This window comes from Vitis riparia, chromosome 2 (assembly GCF_004353265.1).
Source record: "Vitis riparia cultivar Riparia Gloire de Montpellier isolate 1030 chromosome 2, EGFV_Vit.rip_1.0, whole genome shotgun sequence".
Taxonomy (NCBI): domain Eukaryota; kingdom Viridiplantae; phylum Streptophyta; class Magnoliopsida; order Vitales; family Vitaceae; genus Vitis; species Vitis riparia.
In genome coordinates, this window is record NC_048432.1 from 7,384,326 (window position 1) to 7,408,301 (window position 23,976).

General features: G+C 30.0%; 1 protein-coding gene across 1 annotated transcript; it reads right to left on the reverse strand.

Annotated features, from left to right (window-relative positions):
- Positions 1-1,569: 1,569 nt before the first annotated feature.
- On the reverse strand, positions 1,570-8,845 carry LOC117929941 (putative acyl-activating enzyme 19). Its single transcript, XM_034850390.1, has 4 exons — positions 8,486-8,845; positions 3,850-4,353; positions 3,025-3,221; positions 1,570-1,614 (listed from the first exon to the last, which is right to left on the reverse strand). The coding sequence occupies exons 1-4, from the start codon at positions 8,781-8,783 to the stop codon at positions 1,570-1,572; spliced, it is 1,044 nt and encodes a 347-aa protein (XP_034706281.1). The 5' UTR covers positions 8,784-8,845.
- Between the last annotated feature and the right edge of the window lie 15,131 nt (positions 8,846-23,976).

Here is a 23,976-nt window from a genome sequence, read left to right on the forward strand (position 1 = left end):
GAGTTACCGCTCTGTTGGTGTATGTAGACAATATAATCATGATAGGAAATGATTAAAAGGAGAGACAAACTTTAAGGCAATGCTTAACCAAGGAATTTGAAATTAAAGAATTAGGAAGGTTGAAATACTTCCTAGGAATCGAGGTTGCACATTCTAAGCAGGGCATTTTTATTTCTCAGCAAAAATATGTAATGGACCTTCTCAAGGAAGCAAGAAAGTTGGCATATAGACCAGCAAGCACTTCAATAGATCCTAATCATAAACTTTGAGAGGTTGAGGAAGATGTTGTTGTAAATGGAGGGATGTATCAATGTCTGGTAGGAAAACTCATCTCTCTCTCTCACACAAGACCAAACATAGCATATGTTGTGAGTATGATTTACCAGTTCATGCACAATCCAAAAGAGATACATCTACAATTAGCCAATAGAGTGCTACGGTATCTCAAAGGGTCTCCAGGAAATGGAATCCTGTTTAAACGAAGCTAGAGGCTAGTATTAAAAGCGTACAAAGATGTAGATTATGTTGCATATGTGGTTGACAGGAGATCAACCACTAGGTATTGTACCTTTCTCAATGGAAATCTACTAACAAGGAGAAGTAACAAATAGAATTTAGTAGCTAGATTGAGTGCAAAGGCAGAATTTTGTACAATGGCTTAGGAAATGTGTGAACTACTATGGCTGAAGATCATTTTGGAAGATTTGAAGATTCAATGGGATGGCCCAATGACACTTTATTGCAACAACAAATCTGCAATCAGTATTGCACACAATTCAATGCAACATGATCAAACGAAGCACTTAGAGATAGACAGACATTTTATTAAGGAGAAGTTAGCTAGTGGATTGATTTATACTCCTTATGCGTCTATTGACCGCCAACTTGCACATATACTCACCAAAGGTTTAAGCAGTACAACGTTTCAAGTATGTGTATCCAAGTTGGGAATGGAAAACATCTATTAACCAACTTGAGGGGGAGTGTAGAAGAATGAAATTAGAAAGTTGTAACTGTATAATATTGTAATTTGGAAGTGAATTAGGAGAATCTCACAATCAAAGGGATTGGTTGTAATTAGGTTAGGAAGGTTACTAATTTCGGTGCTAGGCTAGGAATCTGTATATATATACGGATCTCTATATAGATTAAAAATATCAATCAAAGAATTTTCTACCTTTTATTCTTCAATCTCCCTTCGACACTTAATGCTCAATATCTAAAGATGGGGTTTTATTATCATCTTACTCCACCATTGAGTTGAGAAACTCCTTTCTCAAGAAATGTGAAGGGAGAAACGCAACTTGCTTGCTCAAAGATTATCTTAGACTTACATTTGGAGTAAAGAGATTTATCACTTTTTTCCCCTTGTTGGTTGGCTGATAGAGGGAAATATTGATAAATAAATAAAAAAACAATGAGAGAAGCTTCAAAAACATTGGGAAAAAAATCACCCCCTATGTACATAACAAAACAAGAATCAAGCTATTTTGATTACAACCAATCCAAGAAAAAGGAAATTCCCAAAAAAACTCCCACCAATATGAGGCTCACCTATCCGCAAAAACATTAAGCTCCAACTCCAACAAAACTCTCCCTGCCAAGTCTTAGGTCCTATCAAATAAAATAAGCATATCTTAACGATATTCTTTCATGTGTGGAAGATAAAGTCAATAACAACTAACGTACTTTTAAAGATGTTACAACGAGCCAAGTGCGAGACCTCTTTCAAGCCTCTTAATATTAGTTTCACCATAGTTATTAAATGATCCAACCATGACTAACCAGCCTAGGGAAAGCTGGACCAAGACACCCTGTAATCTCCAAAAGAGGCCTGAATTCCTAAAGAATCTGGATTACCAAGTTTATCCTTCAATGTTAAGCATGATACAACTAAGACACCCTGTAATCTCCAAAAGAGGCTTGAATGCCTAAAGAGACTGGATTACCAAGTTTATCCTTCAAAGTTACGCATGATACAACTAAGAGCAAGAGGCTTGAACTAACGAGTAGTAGTTCTTCTAGGCTATAGAAGGAGCACACACAAAATTCCAATAGATATTTTGTTTGCAAAGAAGAGGAAGAATCCATAGATCACATCCTCTGCATTGTTTAAAAGTCAGAATGCTTTAGCAATTGTTGTTTGATCTATTTGGTATCCATTGGGTGCAAGCTACTACCATTAAGGAGGCTCTATTAGAGCGGCATGGTTCTTTTGTGGAAAAAGATATAAGAAGGTTTGGAGAGCAACTCCTTTATGTATTCTTTGGACTGTTTGGAAGGAAAGGAATCATAAGTCGTATGATAATGAGGAGCATTCAGCTCATTTTTTGAAGAATTCCTTTCTTAGTAATTTGTTTACTTGGGTAAAGATGTGCATAGAAATTGATTCTATGTCTTTATTCGATTTTGTAGAGTGGTTGGGTTCTTGTTCAAAGAAGGTGTCATTTTTTGTGTTCTCTCTTGTTAATAGTGCTTTCAGGCACAATTTATATACATTCCATGTACTTTGGTGCATCCTTTTGGCACTTTATATATATTTATGCACTCTTGGCTTATCAAAAAATAAAAAAAAGGTTGCAAAATAGGCAATGGTGAATGAGCACAAAACTAATTCCCTAAACAATAATGTTGCACCTCATAGGGTGAAGCAGGATGGCTTTACTGGTCTGCACAACAATTGTGGATGGTGGCAAATAGGATCTTCTTATTGGAGATACAACCATTCAATGATTATGCTAAATCAGGTATGTCCTAAACAAATCAATCCCTGTGATGGACTGTGGACTGAAGACTCAAGGTAGTCTTTGATTTAGACTCTAACTTGGCAATGGAAAAAAGATAACCCTTCAAACAGCTCGACTTCTCATAGCCACTCCTTTTTCTCATAATTATTATTGAAAATAATTAAATCTTGGCAGTTTGAAATCAAATCATAATTTTCATAAATTCAGCTTTTCCAAGGCTGTCATCCTGAGAATGGTTTGAACTCTAGCTCAAATAAACCTCAATATGCAAGTTTACCTTTAGATAATCAATAACATGAAATGGATTTTGTTTTAGCTCGTTGAAGGGAGGTATAACCAACGTACAAGCAGAAAGAATAGCACCAAGAAATTCTTGCAGATGATCAACAAAGCTTATCGATGTTTTGAACAACAAAATCTCCTCTCCAAGCAGGGGATAAAATTCTTGCATCCATAAAAAGCGGTTTAAAAGGCCTAAAAAGGACAAAAAAAAATGAAAATAAAAATGCATATCATATAAATGTGTATTTAAAAAAGAAAAAATAAAAATGACAAAACAAACGAAGAATAGGATAAAAATAAAAATGAATCAAATGCAATCTGATTAATAACTGCCTCATTGTCAAATACAAGATCCCCACAAAATTGCTCTAGTTTGTGTCTGTCTATAGAGAATCCATTCAACCTTTTCGTGTCCTGATAGACATGATTCCTCTTGTTTTGCTAGTTTGAAACAAGACGAGGGCAAAAACTTGTTAGGAAGCTGAAGTAGCAGAAGTCATTCCAAAACACAATTGGATAACAGGAACAAGTGTGAAATACAGCTAATCTGGTTGACCCAACAGTATGAAATGAAAAGAATTAAGCAGATTACTTAGGCGGTAGAATATTATGATTAAGAATCTTCCAAAATGAATATGTTCACATCAAAAATAATAAATGAAAAACAAAAAAATAATAATAATAATAACATTGAAACTAGCAAAGGAAGAATTTTGCCCACCCAAAAGAAAAATAGAATAATGCAAACAGGCAGTTAAACATAGAGCATGCTTTGTAATCTTGGAATGTAATTATATGTGCAATAAATCCAATGCTTTACCTTTTTCAGTGCCACATATGCCCTTAGGCTTTCCAGTTGATCCTGATGTATACATCAAATAACAAAATAGCCTTAGTTCTTCCTTTTCACAAGGCCAAACTAACTCTGATAAATCACTACGGTTTTGAAGTTTGTCTTCCATGGACATAGACAAAACAGGACAACTATTGCAATCCACAAGCCAATGAGATTTATCAAGTTTGAAGTGACCACTTGTATCAAATGAAGATCTGCACCCAATAATAAGGTCAACATTTGAAGAAGAAACAATTGATAATATCCTTTCTTTTGGCCAAGAAGGATCTAGAGGCATAAAAGCCTCTCCACACCTAAGAACAGAAAGAACAGCAATTATGTATTCAACAGAAGGCACCATATATATTCCTAATATTTTTGGTATTTCTTTATTCTTAATCTCCTCAGACTGCTCCGCACTTGGTTTGGAAGATGTTGATGACATAGAAAATGGGGCATGTTCCAGCCGATTTCTACAAAGATAATTACCTGCAACAAAGTCGCGATGTATTCATCCAAAATTCAAGCATGTGGTATTGCATGTCTTGTCATGTCATGAATTCATGTGAAAAAAAATGAAGATCAGCAGCTTCAAGTTGCCCCTGATGAAGATAAATAGTTACAACTTCACAAAACAAGACTTTTTATGATTTCCTTCAAGGAAATGTTCATCTCACCATCTATTTTTCCCTCCAATGTGGTGTCTCACATGAATATAAATTAGTGAGCACCATGTCAGCCACAATATCAGGTGCAGAAAACAAGATGGTAGGCAAACAGAAGAACTAGCATTCTTTTGTAAATTAACGTAATATTAAGAGCTACATTCAAAATTTAAAGTAATTTTCAAAAATTTGTTTTCAGAACAAGTACAAACATGGTGGTTGTATGAGGTTATGAGAGGAGCTTAGACACATAAGAGAATATCAAAGTTCAAGAAGAGAGGAGAGCATAGTGAGAGGCAAAAGGAGGTTAGGAAGAATCCTACAGTCCCCTATGGACAGTTCATAAGCAAGAGTACATTAGATTAAGAAAGAATATCAATTTAAGAGAATAGTTTTCTATATTGTCTTCCAACAGCTATCAAAGGAGTGGCTTTATAGTGTTTTTCAAAAACAGCTCACAGCAACCATCATCTGATGATGTGATGATTTTTATGCTGAGACGTGTTTGACTGACAATGACGAACATGTCGTTTTCTGATCAAAAAAAAAAAATTAACAAACCACATCCCCACCCCCTACCACAACCCAAGGCTTCTCTCTCATTTTCCAACTAAAATGAGTTTGATGTGTGTCAACCCACTTCAACAAGTCCCAAACTCATGCTAATAAATCCAGAGCCTGAAACCAGTGCCAAGGCACTTGGTGGTGGGAGAGTCCATCCTACCACTCAAGTGCAATAAGCCCATTTTGGAACCTTTGAGCCTTGCTCCTAATTCAGATGGATGGTATTAACATCAAAGTGCTTTGTCCATGATGACACCTATAAGGATTATAGGAGATCATTGAGAGGTGGCCTCTTTAAGGAACATTTAAACCCATCTTCAATGATGAAAGTGAAAGTAGTCTTGCACTCAGATAACACACCCAACTAGAGTTGAATTAAAAGAATTGCCCTAGGCATCCACCAAGGATGGTCAGTTACATCTCATAGGCACCCAAAGTGTTCAAGCATCTATTAAATGTTGGCTACTTTTATCTCATTAATGTGATACTTTGGCTCGGGAGAGGGTACGTAGATGGCTACATAGCACTAGCTCATGGGACACATGATTCTTTTAAATTAGTAAAGTTAATATAATGCTTATGTCCTACAACCAAACATATGGCTAGTAATAGCCAAAGCATGCTGAGTGCACAAAAAATAAAGCATCAACAATTAGAAACTCACTCACTAAACTTGTGAACCTCAGTTATTATTCCTATGTTGTGCATATTAAATTTTTAGTTTTAAGGATTTAATTTCATTCAAAGAAGCCATTCCATTTGGAAGCTCATGAAACTTATAGGCTATGTTTTGTTCTAAAAAAAAGTACTAAGGAAGAAAATGTTAAAAAATAAAAAAATTGATTTGGTTTTACAATGGAAAATACAAAAATAATGAAAAAAAAAAATGAAATATAATTAAAATTGGTTAGAACCTTATACATTTAAATTATTTAATATTTATATAGAAGAGTTAAAATAAATTAAATGAGTTTGAGGTGGTATATAAAAATAATTTAGTGACTTTGATTTTATTTTTTTTTCCTTCTTTTTTTCTTTCCTTCTACTTTCTTCCCAATTTTCTTTCCCTCGAATTTTTCAACAACCAAATATAGTCATGAAATTTGAAGACCTTCAAATTAACCTATCAACTCACCTTCCTTTAGCTTATCACTTTTGCTTCTTTTTAGCGAATTCAATACTACATTGTAAGCATATTTTGTGTATTGGTGATTTCAGGTCAAAATTCTCATTGTGTCTCTTAGCTTATACTCTTCAAATCCTCCCTTGGACACTTGTCTTTTCCAAATTGTTCATGTTTGAAGATGGCTAGAGGAGTTGATAAGTGCTTTTGAGGTGATGGATTATGGCAAACATTGATTTTATTGGAAAATGAAATTGAAACTTAAGAGTGTAAAACATTGTGTTTAAAACATTTGAATCGATTTCTGATCAATCAAACTAAAGGGTAACAATTTATGTTGACAGATTTTTTTTAGTCTTGTTCGATCGATTAGACTTCGATCACACCTACGAATTTTCATGATTTTCCAAATAAATCTCAATCGTTGAATGGGTTTCAAACCCCAAATACTTAAGCCCTCTTTCCAGAAGTATAGAGGATGGCCATAAGAGTGAAAACCTAGTTTTGAGCTTCATGTTTTTCTTATCAAATTGGGGAGTGTTTGCCTTGAGAGAAAATCACTTGGGTTTAAGTTGAAAATCATTTTTGAGTGAGAAATTTTTGTTTCAAATGGGTTGATTCATTGTGTTATTCATCCTTGCTCTCATATTACTCTCAATTTCAACATATTTGGGGCAAACCCAAGTTTCTTCTTGTGTGGACTCAAGAAAAAGTCGAGATCAAAGCTTGGAGTGGATTCCAAGTATTTTCCAAAAGAAGAAAGATGGAAGTTAAATCTTGAAGGTTCTAAGCAAGTAGTCTAGGAGATGACAAAAGGCTTGGACAAGGTAAAACCTTGTATTCAACTAATTTTTCTTCATAGTGGATTATTTGATTACTAGAGGCTCTTGGTTTTTTTATCTCTTTGAAGGTTTTCCATGTTAAAAAAATTGGTCTCATTGTCTTTCTTTTTTATCTCGTCTTTTCATTAGTATTTTGTTAGCCTATGATATTTTCATTGAGTTATATCAAATGTTTAATTAGAGCATGAGTTGACTATTGGAGCTTTGAAAGAACAAGATATATATTAGTCATTGTCAATTGATGTCAAGGGGCATGTAAAAATGAGTGTTTGTGTTGATGCAATGTCTTGTATATCATGTTTGGGGAGTGTTGTTTCATTTGCATGTGACTTGCATTGAATAACTTGTTTGGGAGAGTGTTGGTGCATCTATTGTTGCTTAAAATTTGCTTCTTTGTTCATTGGACTGGAAAAGAAGATCAAGAAAAACAGGGGAATTGTGAGCACTTATGAGAATCTCTAATTGTTTTAAAAAACATCTATTCACCCTCCATCTAGGTGTCATCTATAGGTGAGATTAATCTTCAAACATGAAACATGAAAGCCTAATTTTTTTTATTTCCTTTATTTCCCACTAATCAATAAGAGGTTACTCTACTCAATGCTAAATATTTGCCTAGGTAAGTGAGTAGGCATAATACACATTATCATCTCTTTAACTAATAGTTTAAGCTTTTAGATATAGTAATTTCTTAACTTGATATACTATTAAAATCTTTGTTTATTGCTCATTTATTTGAGGCAAAATTATTGGCTCATTACTCACTTTATTAAGCTTCAGGGTCAAACTGGTAACTCTACCAACAGATAAAAAGAGGATTTCTTATTCCTGGGGCAGTTTTGGATGCTTCAAGGCCAAACCTAGGCAGCCATTTGACATCATCCAAATCGCAGAATAGAAACAATCCAAATATTATTAGTACCACTATTTCTACCAGCAATTTTATTATAAGCTGAGGCAGGCGGTGACGGATGATTAATAAAGAAGCGATCAAAGTATAATAAATACTTTTAGTTTTATAACTTCCCCACCACAGTCTCCTCTTGCCACTTCTTGGCCTAAAGAGGCTGCTGTAGTCTGTAGAAAAGTGGACTAGGCTTTGGCAGGGCAGTTTTGGTTGCTTCCCGACCAAACTCAAGCAACCCATTAAACATCCAAGTGTGCAAAGTGTGGAATCCAATAAAAGCACTATTTATACCCTCATGTTACTATATATTATGATAAGAGAGATTCGATAGGATCAAAATAAAATAAATGCATTTTATTTTTATAATGTTTTCTACCACCAATTCCCACCTGGCAGACGAAGATTATGTATTTCAATGCAAATCTCATTAATAAGATACATAAAATCGGATTGCTAATTTGCTCCCGCCAGAGGATTTTTGGTCATATTATATGGAATCAATCAAAACCCTAACCCTGACCTGTGGGGTTGATCAAGAAGGGGTCCTGAGCACCAGCGAGGATGGAGCGAAGGCGGAAGCTGAGGGAATCGATGGCGTCAGAGAGATGAGAAAAAGTGAAAGAGCGGTCTCCATGGTAGGGTGGAGGTATGTGAGAAGATGCCAGGGATTGGTTGTGGAGTTGTGCAGTGGGAGATGCCTGTATCACTGCGATTTTGTTAGGGTTTTTTAAAGCCACTCTCTGGAAACTGTGAGATATGCAGCACCATTCTTGTCCCTCTGGTAACTCAAAATTCTCTCTCGCTCTCTTCTTGCTCATCTCTTCCACAGGCTCTATTCTGCACAGACAACTGGTGGCTGGTTCTATTGCTGGTTCTTTTAGTTTTCTGACCAAAAAAAAATGAAAAGAAAAAGATTAAGAGGATAAAACAAAAACTTATTCCTAAAGATAACATGAAGGCCGTGTTAAGGAGGGCGTACTCGCTACGCGCCGGTAATGGTACGTGTTTGGGATAAAGATAAATGCTTTAGTGGGTCTGGGAGTTCTTTAAAACCCGAGATGATTCAATGGGTTTGGAAGAATTTTAAAAACATTTTTCCAAAAAAATTACAAAGACAAATATCCCCATCAATTTGTTTTTAGAAATATTTAATTAAAACGATGAGAAAATATCGGTATTTGAAAAAATAAATTTTATGTATACAAAATTATACTAATAACTTCATTTTGATATTTTTAATGGTAAACTTTTATTTAGAAATATATGATATAAGGATTTGAAAATTATTAAAAAGTTTTTTCTTGTCTAAAAAAATGTTATATTTCATGTTTTTAAAAAGGGTATTTATATTTGCATCCATCAAATATCTCTATACATCCATTTCAATTAAGAATTTTTTAGAGATAAATAATAATTAATGAAATAGTCAAAATACCTTTAAAGTTAGAATTGTTCAGTCCAGTCTTACCAATAATTCGTATTGTCTTACAATTTGCTATTTAAGAAAAAATGAGAGAATAAGAAAGAAAAAAATATTCGTTGAAGAGAAGAATCACGAAATATTTTAAATATATTGGAAAAAAAAATAGATTGATGTCTTTATACAATTTATATTTTAAAGTGGATGTATAAATAAGATCAACGTGTGGAAAGATTAGGTGGTTGCAAAAGTAAATTCTCTTTCAAAAGAGAACATTATTTTTCTCTATTTATATTTTCAAAATCCTTTTTAATTAAAGATTATTTGATTAAAGTGAATGAAATAATCTCAATATTATAAAAATAATATTTTCGCATGTTTCACTTGAAGATGTATAAATAAGATCAACGTGTAAAAAGATTAGGTGGATGCAAAAGTAAATTCTCTTTCAAAAGAGAACATTATTTTTCTCTATTTATATTTTCAAAATCCTTTTTAATTAAGGATTATTTGATTAAAGTGAATGAAATAATCTCAATATTATAAAAATAATATTTCGCATGTTTCACTTGAAGAAATCAATTTTTTAACGTAACTATCTTTCAATATTTAAATTATTCTCATATGAATTTTGGAAGAAAATGTTACTTCTACAAGAAAATATGAAAGACGGTTAAACCCACAATATGTGCATTTTTAGACTTATACATGAAAATTGTTAGCTTTACAATATTGAGATTATTTCATTCCTTTAAATTAAATAACCGGATTTTTTTTTATCTCTATTTAGCATTGATGTACATTTTAAAAAGAAAAAATTGTAGGGATATGTTAAATTAAGGTTACATTTACAATTTTCAATTAATGAAGGTTATTTTTTCAATTGTGAGGATTATCTTATCCCTTTATCATAAAGATTTCAAAGACTTAAAATATAATACCACATTTTTCTATTATTATTAATCATTTAAATTTAAAAATTATAGAATAATTGAATCATTTGATAATTGGGATAAAAAAAAATATTCCAAAGAGTAATCATTGTATTTTTAGAAATATGAAATATAACCTTTTAAAATAAAAATATCACCCCTAAAAAAAAATCAAGACATTTTTAAATATTGTGAAATCAAGGGTCGCACGTCAATAAGTAGAGATTAATTTAAAAAATTAAAAAATTAATTTATATAGGTTGTGCAAAAACTAAAATGAATTAAAAAATAAATAAATAAATAAATAAATAACCTAGAGGTATGGTAAAATCAAAAGAAAATTTGTATAATATATCCAATATGCTTATTTATAGAAAAAAAAAACAATATTATTTAATAATACAAGAAGGATTTTTAAATTAAACCAAACAGTCCTCAACTACAAAACCAAGCTGGTGTTGTAGGTGTAAGAAATTTTTCTCTCTATTAGGGAATTGGTTTTTAACGAAACAATGTCCTAAAATTAACTCCAAGAAGTCTAGATTAAGTTTAAAATATAAAAAAATAATTATAGAACTCGAGAGATAATTTAAATTTATAGAATTAGTTCAAGTGTTTGGAATAGGGTTAAAACTCAACCTATGTAAAAAATCGATTTAAATATCTCAATTAAAAAATGATTTTGAGCCTAAATAATTTTTATTTATTTATTATTTTTTGAAAAGTTTAAGAAGTTAGAATACCATACAAATATCAAAATAATTTTATAAAACCTTAATCAATTTTATTCTAATTTTTTTTTTTTCTAAAAGCCAGTGAGTCGACCAAACAGTGGTAGTAGGCTTTTGAATGTTGAGCTTCACCAAGGTCCAATACATGAATTTAATTTATATTTCTCGATCCTTCGTAATCATGAGAAAGCTTATGAAAATCAAGAATTATTTTATTATTTGGAGCCATGAATTTTTATTCATGTGGGAATGTCAAAATCAAAAACCTTTTTTTTTAAAAAAAAAAAAAAAAAAATTGCATACCAAATAAAACATGGTTTCATGTTTTTTAAAAGAAGATTTTTTTTGTGACCAAGATACATAAGATGAACTTTAAAGACAAAAAAAATTGAATCTTTGTTAAAAAAAATAGAGAAAGAAAACAATGTGATAATCAAAAGGGCTTAAAAATAGAGAAAGAAAACCAAGAAAATTCATAAATCCCTAGAATCAATAAGCAATCATCCTTAATAATCATCAATCAATGGAAATCAACAATTCATGTGGCCTATACATCCAAATTAGCCAAAGATAAACCTAAATCTAAACAAGATGGAAGGAAAGGAGGAAGGTAAAGAGATTATGATAAATAGGAAGTGCAAAGAAAATAAATAAATAAATAAAAAACATACATCTCCTGCTCTTTCAAGACTTCACCTTTGCCTATCAAGATTTCATTTTTTTTTCTCAAGACCTCACATCTCCTCTTTTATTTCCACTTTCCAATGGTGTGTGAGCCCCCTTCTACGTGCAATGACCACTTTCTTCTCTTCTCAATCTCCAAAAGAGTGTGCCAAGGGAATCCTCCAATTAGGCTAATCCTATACCCGAATCTTGTAACCAAATTTTCTCCTTGATAACAATTGATTTAGGAGAAGTTGTCATAATATAAATTGTAGCCTTTTCTATTAGATTTCCACAGATTCAAGAATCACCTCATTTTGATATCTTTAGTGAATGTTATCTTTAAAATACTAAGACAAAAAAGTTCACCTAAACATTGTCATGAGATTTATGCATTGATAAATATTGATTCAATAAAAGTTATCAACATATGAATTGTATCACTTTCTATTACCTTTCCACAACTTCAAGAATCACCTTATTTAGATATCTATATGCCCAAAAAACCAAAGCATGTTCTACATATGATGGGAAAACTTTCTTACTTTCCCTTAACCTTTGTAATATGTGGACTCCTTAATGTGGCAGTTAGGTCCTCTTCTCTAATGCTCATGACGTTATCTCTTAATCTCTCTTCCTTTGTGCATGAGTCTCCTAAAAAAAGTCCCAACTATGGCAAGTGCAGCCCGTGTGTGATCTCCTAAAGTTTCATCTAAAAAATCTCATCTCATATGGCAAGTGGCGGCCCATATCCTTCTATGGAGAGTCATTTCCTATATAAAACTCTCTATGGTAGCCCTCTCTCATGTGAATTCAATCTCCAATGGCAAGTGTCGTCTCCTTACTCCCCTTGCCATGTATATCATGAAAGAGTCGTTTTAGCCAAATCCTTCAAATTTCCATGCCTTATCATCTCTAAACTCTCAATCTATGAACCAAAAAGGAGTCTTCACAATCTCTAACTTCAAATTCTTGTCTTCCCATAAGTGTCCTAGTCAACATCAAATATCAATGTCTTAAAGCCTTCATTATTTTCCCAAATAAGGCCCATGCACATGACATGCTAGTTAATATGAAATGTTGTCCTAAAATGCACCTAAAGAGGTTCCAAAAATGCATCTAGATAAACTATGTCATGCCTCAAAACCCACTCCAAGGGCATGATGGTCATTTCACACTTCAAGCCTAAAGGCTTAAAGTGGAAATGACATAAACATTCATCTTGTAATGGGAAATTTCCAATTACCAAATTCCTGCTCAGAGTTGTAGAATAAAATTCTATAATACTCAAATTTTAACTTGAAAACTAATATGACAATCAAAGTGTTATAATCCAAATAACACCAAATTCAAATAATTCAATGGGAATAAGTTTTGACATCTAAACGATGTCCAAAAACAAATATTTGAATCCAACAAAAAAAATCCTAATATGAAGAAAATTTTCCTTACTTAGCCAACACTCCTTTTGCCTAAATTGAGAGTACCTAAAATTTTGTCAACAAAGGGGGATGAGCTTAAAGCCCAATAAAGAACATTAAGAAAGTTTCATGGATCAAATATTTTTATTCATACTTGCAAATATGAGATATAGGGTACAATCATTTTCATAAAAACTTTTGAGTCCAAACATGCTAATATAGTTTAAATTATTCAACCAAATTGTTAAGGCATTGAGTCTTGTTTTATGTTGTCAATTTTGTTCCAATTAATGTTTGGCCATTGAAGTCTTTTTAGATAGTGACTTGTTCTCTATTGAACATCAAGGGTTGTTGTTTTCAAATTGGGAAGTCACAAGTATGTTTAAAAAGGTTTGGCTCATAGCATATAAAGGTTTTTTAGGTATAAAAGGATCGGTATCATTTTTAGAATTAAAATATTTAAAAATGAGTTTTTCAAAAGAAGCAAGGGTTGCTCAAGCGGTTAGAGTGCTCAACCAGCCTAAGTCCGCTCAAGCGGTCATGACAATCTTGCAAAGTTTAGCAACGTATTTTGAATGAATTTTAATCAAACTCAAAATTTGAACTTGTGATAATGAAATCCTTATCGTTTTTACCAATAAATACCTCTATTGTAACCCTTTGAGGGTTAGAAATTCGAACGAAGAGATCCAAGAGATTGGAATTAGAAAGATTATAGAGATCTTAGAGTTTGTTGGAGACCTCTTATTCTTTAGAGGTAATCTTTGAAGGGAAAGCCTAATTTGTCATACCATTCCCATTCTCTCATTCAAGGATTTGATTCTTTGAATTGTTGGTTGAAGATTGTAATCCCTTCGGAAGGATTGAATGATCTACTAGGGAGTAACAGGTAGTTGCTATATCGTGGACATAGATCAAGTGTAGGTATTGGAGAGTAAGTCTTTAGGGTAAAGCAACCAAGTAAATCTTTGTGACTTGATTTCGAATAGTGGATTTCAATTGATAGCTCTTAAACCTTGTGGTTTTTTATCTCCATAGTTTGTGGGGGGGTTTCCACTTAAAAAATCTTGTGTCTCATTGCATATTTATTTGATATTACATTTGAATTACCTAGAATAGGTTAATTTGTTTTACCCTAATATATTGCAGGGTTTGTCTAAAAGGTTTATATTTATTCCTGCATATATTCTAGTTAAAGATATTAAACATATTGGATTGATTGGTTAATTAGTTATTGAGCTTGTTGAATTGGTTATCTTATGGTGGTTATACCTATAACCAATTATTGATTTGTTGGGATTATTGTCAAGTTTGTTAGGTTGGTCATTCTAGTAGTGATTATTCTTATCCCTAACATAAATTAGATTTTTAATTGGGGTGAAATCCTATTTGAATGTCCAAGTCATCCCTATAATATCTTAGGATAAGAAAAATGGTGATAATTTATAAATATTTATTTAATTTTCAAAATCACCAATTCACCCCCCTCTAAGTGTTCCTTATAGGACTTTAAGTTATTATTCAAGTAGTATTTAAGTAATACTCATTTTTCACAAACTTTTTCATGTATATCAAAACCATTTCATATCAAATCCAAGTCAAATACATTCAAAATATTTTCACTTTGGTTATCAAATAACAAATGGTGCCCAGTTAGGTGAGAGTTTACACATGGGTCGCTAGCCTCAAATTTGTTCCTTTTAAGGTGGATGGAACCAAACACTACTAATTTTAGTAACCTTTAACCAAACCCCTAAAGGTTGGAGTCTAAATCAATTATATTCCCCATCAAAAAAATGTAATGATCAACAAATATACTAAAATTATTTATGACTTCCTAAAAACAACTAATGTTTTCTTGTTCCATGTTTCTAAAAAATTGCAATATTGTTCCTCTAAGGGTACTTTTACAAAATTCATAAATTTCTGGTTGATTTTCAAAGGATACTACTACATCTACTGAATTTAAGGATTGCTCTCAATTTTCTATGGTTTTCTTAAGGTCTTGTGTATTGTCTATATCTAATATTGCTCCATACTCATATATTGGTTGCAAAGAACTAGAAGGTTTTGTTTTGGTTTTCCATTGAGGTCCTTTTGGTTTACTATAACTTACTATTTCAGTTTTTACAATTATAAACTCCCTTTTATTTTCTAATTTTATCGTATTTACTAACTCACCTGAAATTGTTTCTAGGTTTTCTTTAGTTTTTGGTTGAATGGCAAATTGATTTATTACTTCTATATCTATAATTTTTTTTAATTAAATTGGTTTTATAAAGCTGTGCAATTATTTGTTCATTTGTATAGTTTTTACACATTATGTTAGCAAAGTTTTCTTGATCTACCTATTCTACTAATAACGTTGGGTTACTAAATTCTTCTAACATTATATTAACTAGTTCTAAATTCTTGTATAGGTTTTCTACTGTTTCTATATTTAACAAAATACCTTCTTCTATTGTGATAATATTTACAGATTCCAACTCACCATCTGATTCTACCTCTACATTTACAGTTTTATAGTTTCCAAAATTTATACTAGCACTTCCATCTTGATTTTCATATAAACTAATAGATGTTGGATATTTTATCACTGGTCTATTTATTTGAGGTAGTTCTCATTTTTGTCCTTGTTATATATTTAGCTTATGTAAATATGTCTATTGTAAATAAAGAAATTTTTGATCTAGTACTTTAGTTCATGGATCAGGGAATTTAAAAAAATATTTTCATGAACCATGCATCTCAAATCCCTGAAAATTTCCCAAAAAAGAATTAAAAGATGTTTTAACTTATCTTTTTAAAATCGAAAAACATATTGATATTTATTTTGAACCATTCCACCCTTATTTCAAACCAATGGATCAATAGTACCCACTTATCACCATGTTTATATAAAACATGATAAAGAACCAATCATTCCTCAACAAAAACCAAAATGAATCAATAGTACCCGCTTATCACTATGCTTACCACCATGCTTATCACCTAAAAATTTTCAGAATTTTTTACTCAGTTTAGAGCTTCTCAAATTTATGACCTTAAACCAACGCGAAATAAATTATTTCATCTTTTCCTAAGGGTAAATATAAGGTTGGAAGATGCTTTACAAGTTTCTTTATTTTATGTACAAGAATATCTTCTTGGTTAAAATATCTCTATCTCGTATTTCTAGTTTTGCTATAAAGGGGTCAAACTAATCTACTAAGGTTTTTGATATACAGTTTAACATAATTTAATAATCCTAAAAAACTTTGAAGGGCTTTTAGATCTTCTAATTTATTAGGAAAATCGTTTTTTGAACCCTATGGTTTTGCAGTTTTATTTGTCCATTTTTTAATTCTAATCCTAAAACCTTTATTTGTGTTTTGAATAACTTCAATTTCTTTTTACTTACTATTAACCCATGACTAATTAATTCTTCAAAAATGAATTCTAAATGCTTTATATATTCTTGAAAAGTATATGAAAAACAAGAATATCATCAATATATACAAGAACAAAAGAATATTTTCTAAAAATATAATCCATCATTTGTTGAAATATTTGTGGAGCATTTTTTAGTCCAAATGACATTACATTCCATTCATATAATCCACAGTATGAAAACATTTATTGCATAGATATAGTTTTGGTTAATTTTTTCTAGTATTTCCTTTAAGTTTTGTTGTTCTACCTTTATTTGTTTGATTTATTTTCTAACAAATTTTTCCTCTTTGACTAGTTGTTCTTTAACGTAATTTAGGTTATTTATTAACAAATTATGGTTCTTAAAGTCTTCCAACTTCTTTCCTTTTTAATATTTCTAATCAGATGAACTAGCTTATAAATGATCAATATAATATTTTATAATTTCCCTTTTAATTAAGGTTTCCATAGCAAAAAGTTCGTTAAAGGATTCTTTTATAGCTACTTCGTATTCACACAAATATTTAAGAGTGGTTAGGTTTTTAATATCTCTATTTAAATCTTTTACAGTAGTCCTTAAAGTATGCAATTTATCATAGTTTTCTCTAAATTCTTTATGTTGAACATACAACCTATTATTAAGTTCTTTTACACGATTATAATCTAAATTATATATACTAGGAGAATAAGGAATAAACGACATTAATTTATATCAAATCAGCATGCTAAATTTTATAAAATAGACAGCTAAAATAAGCAAATCAAGTAAATGTAATTAGACTTTTTAAAAAAGGAAGATAAATTTCGGTACTCTGAAAAATTAATTTGAATTAATAATTATTGTGTCTTTATCATAAAAGTTGTGTCTTTTTCAAAAAATCCATTCCCAATAGTCATTTAATATTTATATATTTTAAACTAAAACTCCTAAAGTGTATTATTTCTATTTCTTGTATCAAATTATTATTATTATTATTATTATTTCTTAGAAAGTTCCTGCAATAATTATCAAGAGTGGTTCTTGCTATTTATTTATTTATTATTATTATTTCTTTCACCATTCTTTATTAAAAAAATTTGGAGCATCCTCAATCTTTTATTATATAATATATTTATACTTACCATAACTAACATCCTACAAGGCCTTCAACTAACTTCCTGCAAGGCTAGAACCACCACCTCCAAATTCTTTTTTTTTATTTTTCTTAAGTATATATATACATAATTCTTTTCAATAGCTTGCAAGCCACGGACTACAACCATTACATTCAATTCATATAATCCACAAGGACATGAAAATGTTGTTCATGGTTTGCTATTTTCTTCTAATCTAATTTGCCAAAATCCACTTGTACAATCTAATTGAGAAAAATATTTACATCCCTGGATCGAATTAATTAAAGAATCTTTATTTGGAATCTTATAGGCATTATATATATATATATATATATATATATATATATATATATATATATATATATATATTCTTTTCGATAGTCTGCAAGCCACGAACTACAACCATTTAACATTGTTATTCCAAGCCAACTAACTTTACTATATGGTTATACCTTAACCACCTTCTTACAAAATAGTTTTGTTTTAATTTTTTTGTTTATTATTTTTTTCCTCCAAATTACCGCCCTAACGTAGAATGCCTCAAAAACCTTATATTTGTATTGTTATTCCTCCTTATAAAGAATGTACAAAATTTAAACCTAAAATGAAAGGATATAAATTTATTGTACGTCCAAGATAAGCTTCAGGTAATACTAAAGTTATGTTGTTAATTATGATTGGTACATTTGAAATATACTTAGTCAATATTAGTTTTTGTTAGTTATATTGGACTAATTAAATTGGTTGTATTAATGTTTGTTGGTCTTCTTAAGGTACTAAAGTTTCAAATAAAAAGGCTTTTACTAGCTCCAGTATCTAACATTGCATTTACCTTTAATTCTATAGTTTTTAATTTAATTGTTGTTGGAAATATGATAGATTTAACTTTATTTGCCATATTTACTTGTTCTATTGTTTGTATAGTTGTATCTATAGGATTTATTGGTTCTTTTATTTCTTTAGAGTTTGAATTATTTTTACTTTCTTCCGAGATTTGCCTTTAATTATTATTTGTAAATCTGTCCACATATTATAAGGATTTATTTTACTTTTTAAAGGTTGCACAAGGTTTTCTAGGTTTAAAGGGGTTTTCTTAGGTTGATTTTCTTCTATTTCAATAATCATACAAATTTCTTCCCTTTCAATTTCACTATCATCTAGACTATATACTCTCGAATTTTCGCTTTCAAAGACGAATTTACTAATAAGTTTTTCTTCGTCAATGTCTGGCTGATATTCATTTATTAGGTTGATTTTTGCTTGGGTTTTTCTACTTCCTTCATTTGATTTTTTTTTTTTTTTTTTTAAGTTTAGGAAATTCAGGTCTTATATGACCTTACTAACCACACAAATAACATTTACACTGTTTTTTTTCTTTCTTTACTCATTCTTTTCTTTATCCAAAACTTTCCAAGCTTTTTATATCTTGTTTGATAAGGTCATTTTTTAGAAAAGGTTTTTGACTTTCTTCTTAAAAATCTATTGTAGTACTTAGGTTTTCTAAAAACTTATATTTTCTACATTCTATGTCTAAATTTTCTCATATATGCAATTTTCTACAAAGTTGTTGATTTATATCTTGTTTCTTTATTTGGCTCATTTCCCCTATGCTTATATATTCTCTTTCTAACCAATTTTTTTTTTACAAATTCTATTCTAGCACCTACATAAGGAGAGTTCTTATATTCGGAGGTTGAAAATTCATTCCATAATCTAGGTCCTAGAGGTCCTTGTATTTTTAATAGATATTTATTTAAATACTCAAGAGTTCTATCTACTCTAGAAAGAATTGCATATTTTCTAAATTTTTGTTTATATTCTTTTATATACGACAGGTTACATAATTTCAGTTGTTCTAACTTATGGAGGTATATTACATGTTTCTTTATATCGTCTTGAGTTGTTCCTATAAAATATAGTTTTATTTAATTTATAAATACAAATATACTAAAATTATTTTATTAAATTTATAATATAGATATACTAAAATTATTTCTTACTTCCTGAAAATAACTATTATTTTCTTGTTCCATATTTCTAAAAAATTGCAATACAATTCCTCTAAGGGTACTTTTATAAAATTCATAAATTTCTTGTTGGTTTTCAAAGGATACTACTACACGGGCTGAATTTAAGGATTGCTCCCAATTTTCTATGGTTTTCTTAAGGTCTTGTGCATTATCTATATCTATTATTGTTCCATACTCATATATTGGTTGCAAAGAACTAGAAGGTTATGTTTTGGTTTTCCATTGAGGTCCTTTTGGCTTACTATACCTTACTATTTTAGTTCTTACATTTACAAATTCATTTTCTATATTTATTGTATTTACTAACTCATTTGAGATTGTTTCTAGGTTTGCTTCAATTTTTGGTTTAATAATAAATTGATTTATTATTTCTATATTTATAAGTTTTATAATCAGATTGGTTTTATAAAGTCGTTCAATTATTTGTTCATCTATATAGTTTTTACACATTATGTTTGCTAAGTTTTCTTGATCTCCCTATTCTACTAATAACGTTGGGTTACTAAATTCTTCTAACATTATATTACCTAGTTTTGAATTCTCGTATAGGTTTTCTACCGTTTCAATGTTTAATAAAACATCTTCTTGTATTGTGATAACATTTACAAATTCTATCTCACTGTTTGATTTTACCTCTACATTTACAGTTTTATAGTTTCCAAAAGTTATACTAGCACTTTCATCTTGATTTTCATATAAACTATTAGGTTGGATATTTTATTATTGGTTTATTTATTTGAGGTAATTCCCACTCTCGTCCTAATTAATAGTCTACCTTTATGGGTTTTGCTTCTACCATATTTACAGCTTTGCTTCCGAAAGGTTTTTACTATATCTTCAAATTCCATCATGCATTTTAAGTTTAAGGCATTAATGGTTTTTCCTATAAATCCTATAGCCATGCTAAGGTTCTTACTTCCTAATTCCATATCATACCTTTTAGTATTTACAATTATTTTTATCTTTCTATGAATTCCTTAAGATTTATATAAAATTGAGGAATACAACAAATGATTGCATAATTTTGGTTAGCTTCTACTATTTTCATGGTTTTATTCCTAAACTTTTTGGTTTAAAAGGATTTATTTTTCGTTCTATCCTAATTTTTGGTTTTTCTCCTAAACTAAAGTTTTCAAATTGTTTTAAAAGGCTATTTAATTTTAGTTCTTTTGATGATCATGCATTTCTTTGTTCTAAAAGTTTATCTACTTTTTGGTTATCTTTTTCTATTATTTTCTTAAAGTTTTGTTGTTCTACCTTTATTTGTTCTATTTCTCTTCTAACATAATTTTCCTTTTTGACTGACTAGTTGTTCTTTAATGTAATCTAGGTTATTTCTTAACAAATTATAGTTCTTAAAGTCTTCCAATTTCTTTCCTAAGTCCTAGGGTTGTATTAAATTTCTCTAAGGCCCTTTGTTGACTTTTTTGAGTTTCTTCTAAAAAGTTCATATTATTTTGGTTTTCTACTTGAGTTTGTTTTTTATGTTCTCGTAGTACTACGTTTGTTATTTTTAATTTTGTTTCCATCAAATAGTTTAACTGTGTTAACTCTTGGTTTTGTAGATAAGGGGTCATGAATTTTTTAATATTTTTTTTAATTTGAGGAGCTAGCATATAAATTATATATATAATATTTTATAATTTCTATTTTAATTAAGCTTTCTATAACAAAAAGTTCGTTAAAGGATTCTTCTATAGCTACTTTGTATTCACACAAATATTTAAAAGAGGTTAGGTTTTGAATATCTCTAGTTAAATATTTTATAGTAGTCCTTAAAGTTTGCAGTTTATCACAATTTTCTCTGAATTCTTTACATTGAACATACAATCTATTATTAAGTTCTTTTACATGATCATAATCTAAATTATATATACTAGGAGGATAAAGAATTAATTTATATCAAATCAACAGGCTAAATAAACAGGTCAAGTGAATATAATCAGACTTTTAATGGGGTAAGATAAAGTTTAGTATTATGAAAAATTAATTTGAATCAAGAGTTACTTTTCCTAATTAATATACTAACAATACACATAAAGATTTGATGCCAAACTTTTCTGAGTCAAGGCAAAAGCTTTGGATTTTGATGTTGAAAATCAAAATGTAAAACCATGAAAATCAAAGTGTAAAACCAAAAGCCAGTATGAATGCATTTATTATACAATTTATTTAACATATAACATTTTCAACATAGGAATATATACAATGTGAAAGCATTTATTGCATAGAGATATTTTTTGAAGATCAGATATCTAAAAAAATTTCGAATAAACTCAAAATTTTAAAACACCGATTTTGACTAAACAAAGTCTCTCTAACACGCTAATTTTCCAGCAAAAACGGTCATAAGTCAAAGGTTAAAACTAAAGACTCTAGTCTTAAAACCTCATTTTACACCAAAAACTTTTTCAATCACCTGATAATTTTTTTTAACCCTTTTAAATTGACGAAAACGTTATAAATAGGATTTATGTATATCACATATATTATTTATTTATTTATTTTTCACCATTCTTTACTAAAAAAATCTAGAGCATCCTCAATATTTTATTATATAATATATTTATACTTACCATAACTAACATCCTACAAGGCCTTTAACTAACCTTTTGCAAGGCTGCAACCACCACCTACAAAATTGGTTTTTTTTTTTTTTTTTTTTTAAGTATATATATATATATTCTTTCAATAGCCTACAAGCCATGAACTACCACCATTTAACACTGTTATTCCAAACCAACCAACTTTATTTTACGGTACATCCTACAAGGCCTTTAACTAACCTCTTGCAAGGTTGCAACCACCACCTACAAAATTGTTTGTTTTTTAAAGTATATATATATATTCTCTTTTCAATAGCCTACAAGCCATGAACTACAACCATTGAACACTATTATTCCAAGCCAACCAACTTTACTATACGGTTCCACTTTAACCACCTTCCTGCAAAATAGTTATTTTATTTTATTTACTTATTATTTTTTTCCTCCAAATTGTCGTCCTAGAGTACAATGCCTCAAAACCCTTATATGCATATAAATTATATTTTCATCACACTTTTAGCATCTAGAAGTCACGCAACTTTTTTTTTCTTTTTTTTTTTTTTTAGAATATTAATCTAAAAACTTAAAATTTCCCAATCTCCATCAATAAATCAACCTATGCTCATAAATTTTCAATCTTTTGATCTAAAACCTAAATAAACAAATCCTAATCTAGATTGGGAATTTTCAAAGGACATCCAAAGTGTTAAAAACTACTTAACAAATCTAAAATAATAATTTATGAGTTTAAAATCTTACCTAGAAGATTTGGGCTTTAAACCCTAGACCTATAAACTTTCAATCTTACATTCTCAAATTCTCTATGTAAAAGGGTTTTCGTTTAGAGAAGATAAGAATAAAAAATCTATTTTATACCTAAGAATTTTAAATATGAAAAGAACTTTTTAGCCTTATTAAATTTAATTAATTAAAAAATTAATTTCTAATTTACTGTTTTACTATTTTACCCTTAAAATTTAATTTGAAGGGGTTACAAACTATCCTAAAATGCATCTAAATGAACTAACTTAAAGTATACCTAAATGGAATGAACTAAAGTGCAACTAAAATAAACTATCTTAAAATACAACTAAACTAAAGTGCAACTAAGAAGATTCTTAAAAAACAACTAAGTGAACGAACCTAAAATGTAACTAGGTGAGCTAAATTAAAGTGCCATAAGTGAACTAACCTAAAGTGTGACTAAGTGAGATAAACCTAAGGTGTCGCTAAGTGAACAACTAAGTGAGGTGAATCTAAAGTACATCTTAGTGAGATAAACTAAAGTGCACCTAAGTGACCTAACCTAAAGTGAATTGAAGTGAGCTAAACTAAAGTACAATTAAGTGAGTTAACCTAAAGTGAATAAGTGACCTAAAACCTAAATGAGTATCTAAGTGACAAAAACCTAAAAATATGCATCTAAATGACCTAAAACTAGAAATACAACTAAGTGAACTAAACTAAGGTGCAACTAGGTTTACAATTGAGATATATAAAAATTCCTTAGCAATAAAGCTCCAAAGGTGGTTCAAAAATAGTACCTATTGAGTGACAATGGACCACAATCGCTCAACTATAAGGCAACAAGAAGTGAAAGAGAATACATAAAGTAACATGTGTTAAAGTAAAATGTGTTGCTAGGACAAAATGGAAGGTTTACACATATGCCCCTTTTGGGTAAAGATCATGAGAGTAAGGAATATGAGTGCAAACACGAATAATGAGTAGAACAAAGTGA

Bases quoted from the DNA above. Each gene is read 5' to 3' on its own strand.
- LOC117929941 (XM_034850390.1), bottom strand. From the start codon at position 8,783: ATGAGCAAGAAGAGAGCGAGAGAGAATTTTGAGTTACCAGAGGGACAA. The intron at 3,222-3,849 runs GTAAAGCATTGG...TGTCCTTTTTAG, and splicing joins CATATGTGGCACTGAAAAAG to GCCTTTTAAACCGCTTTTTA. The intron at 1,615-3,024 runs GTAAACTTGCAT...TTTATTTGATAG, and splicing joins ATGTTATTGATTATCTAAAG to GACCTAAGACTTGGCAGGGA.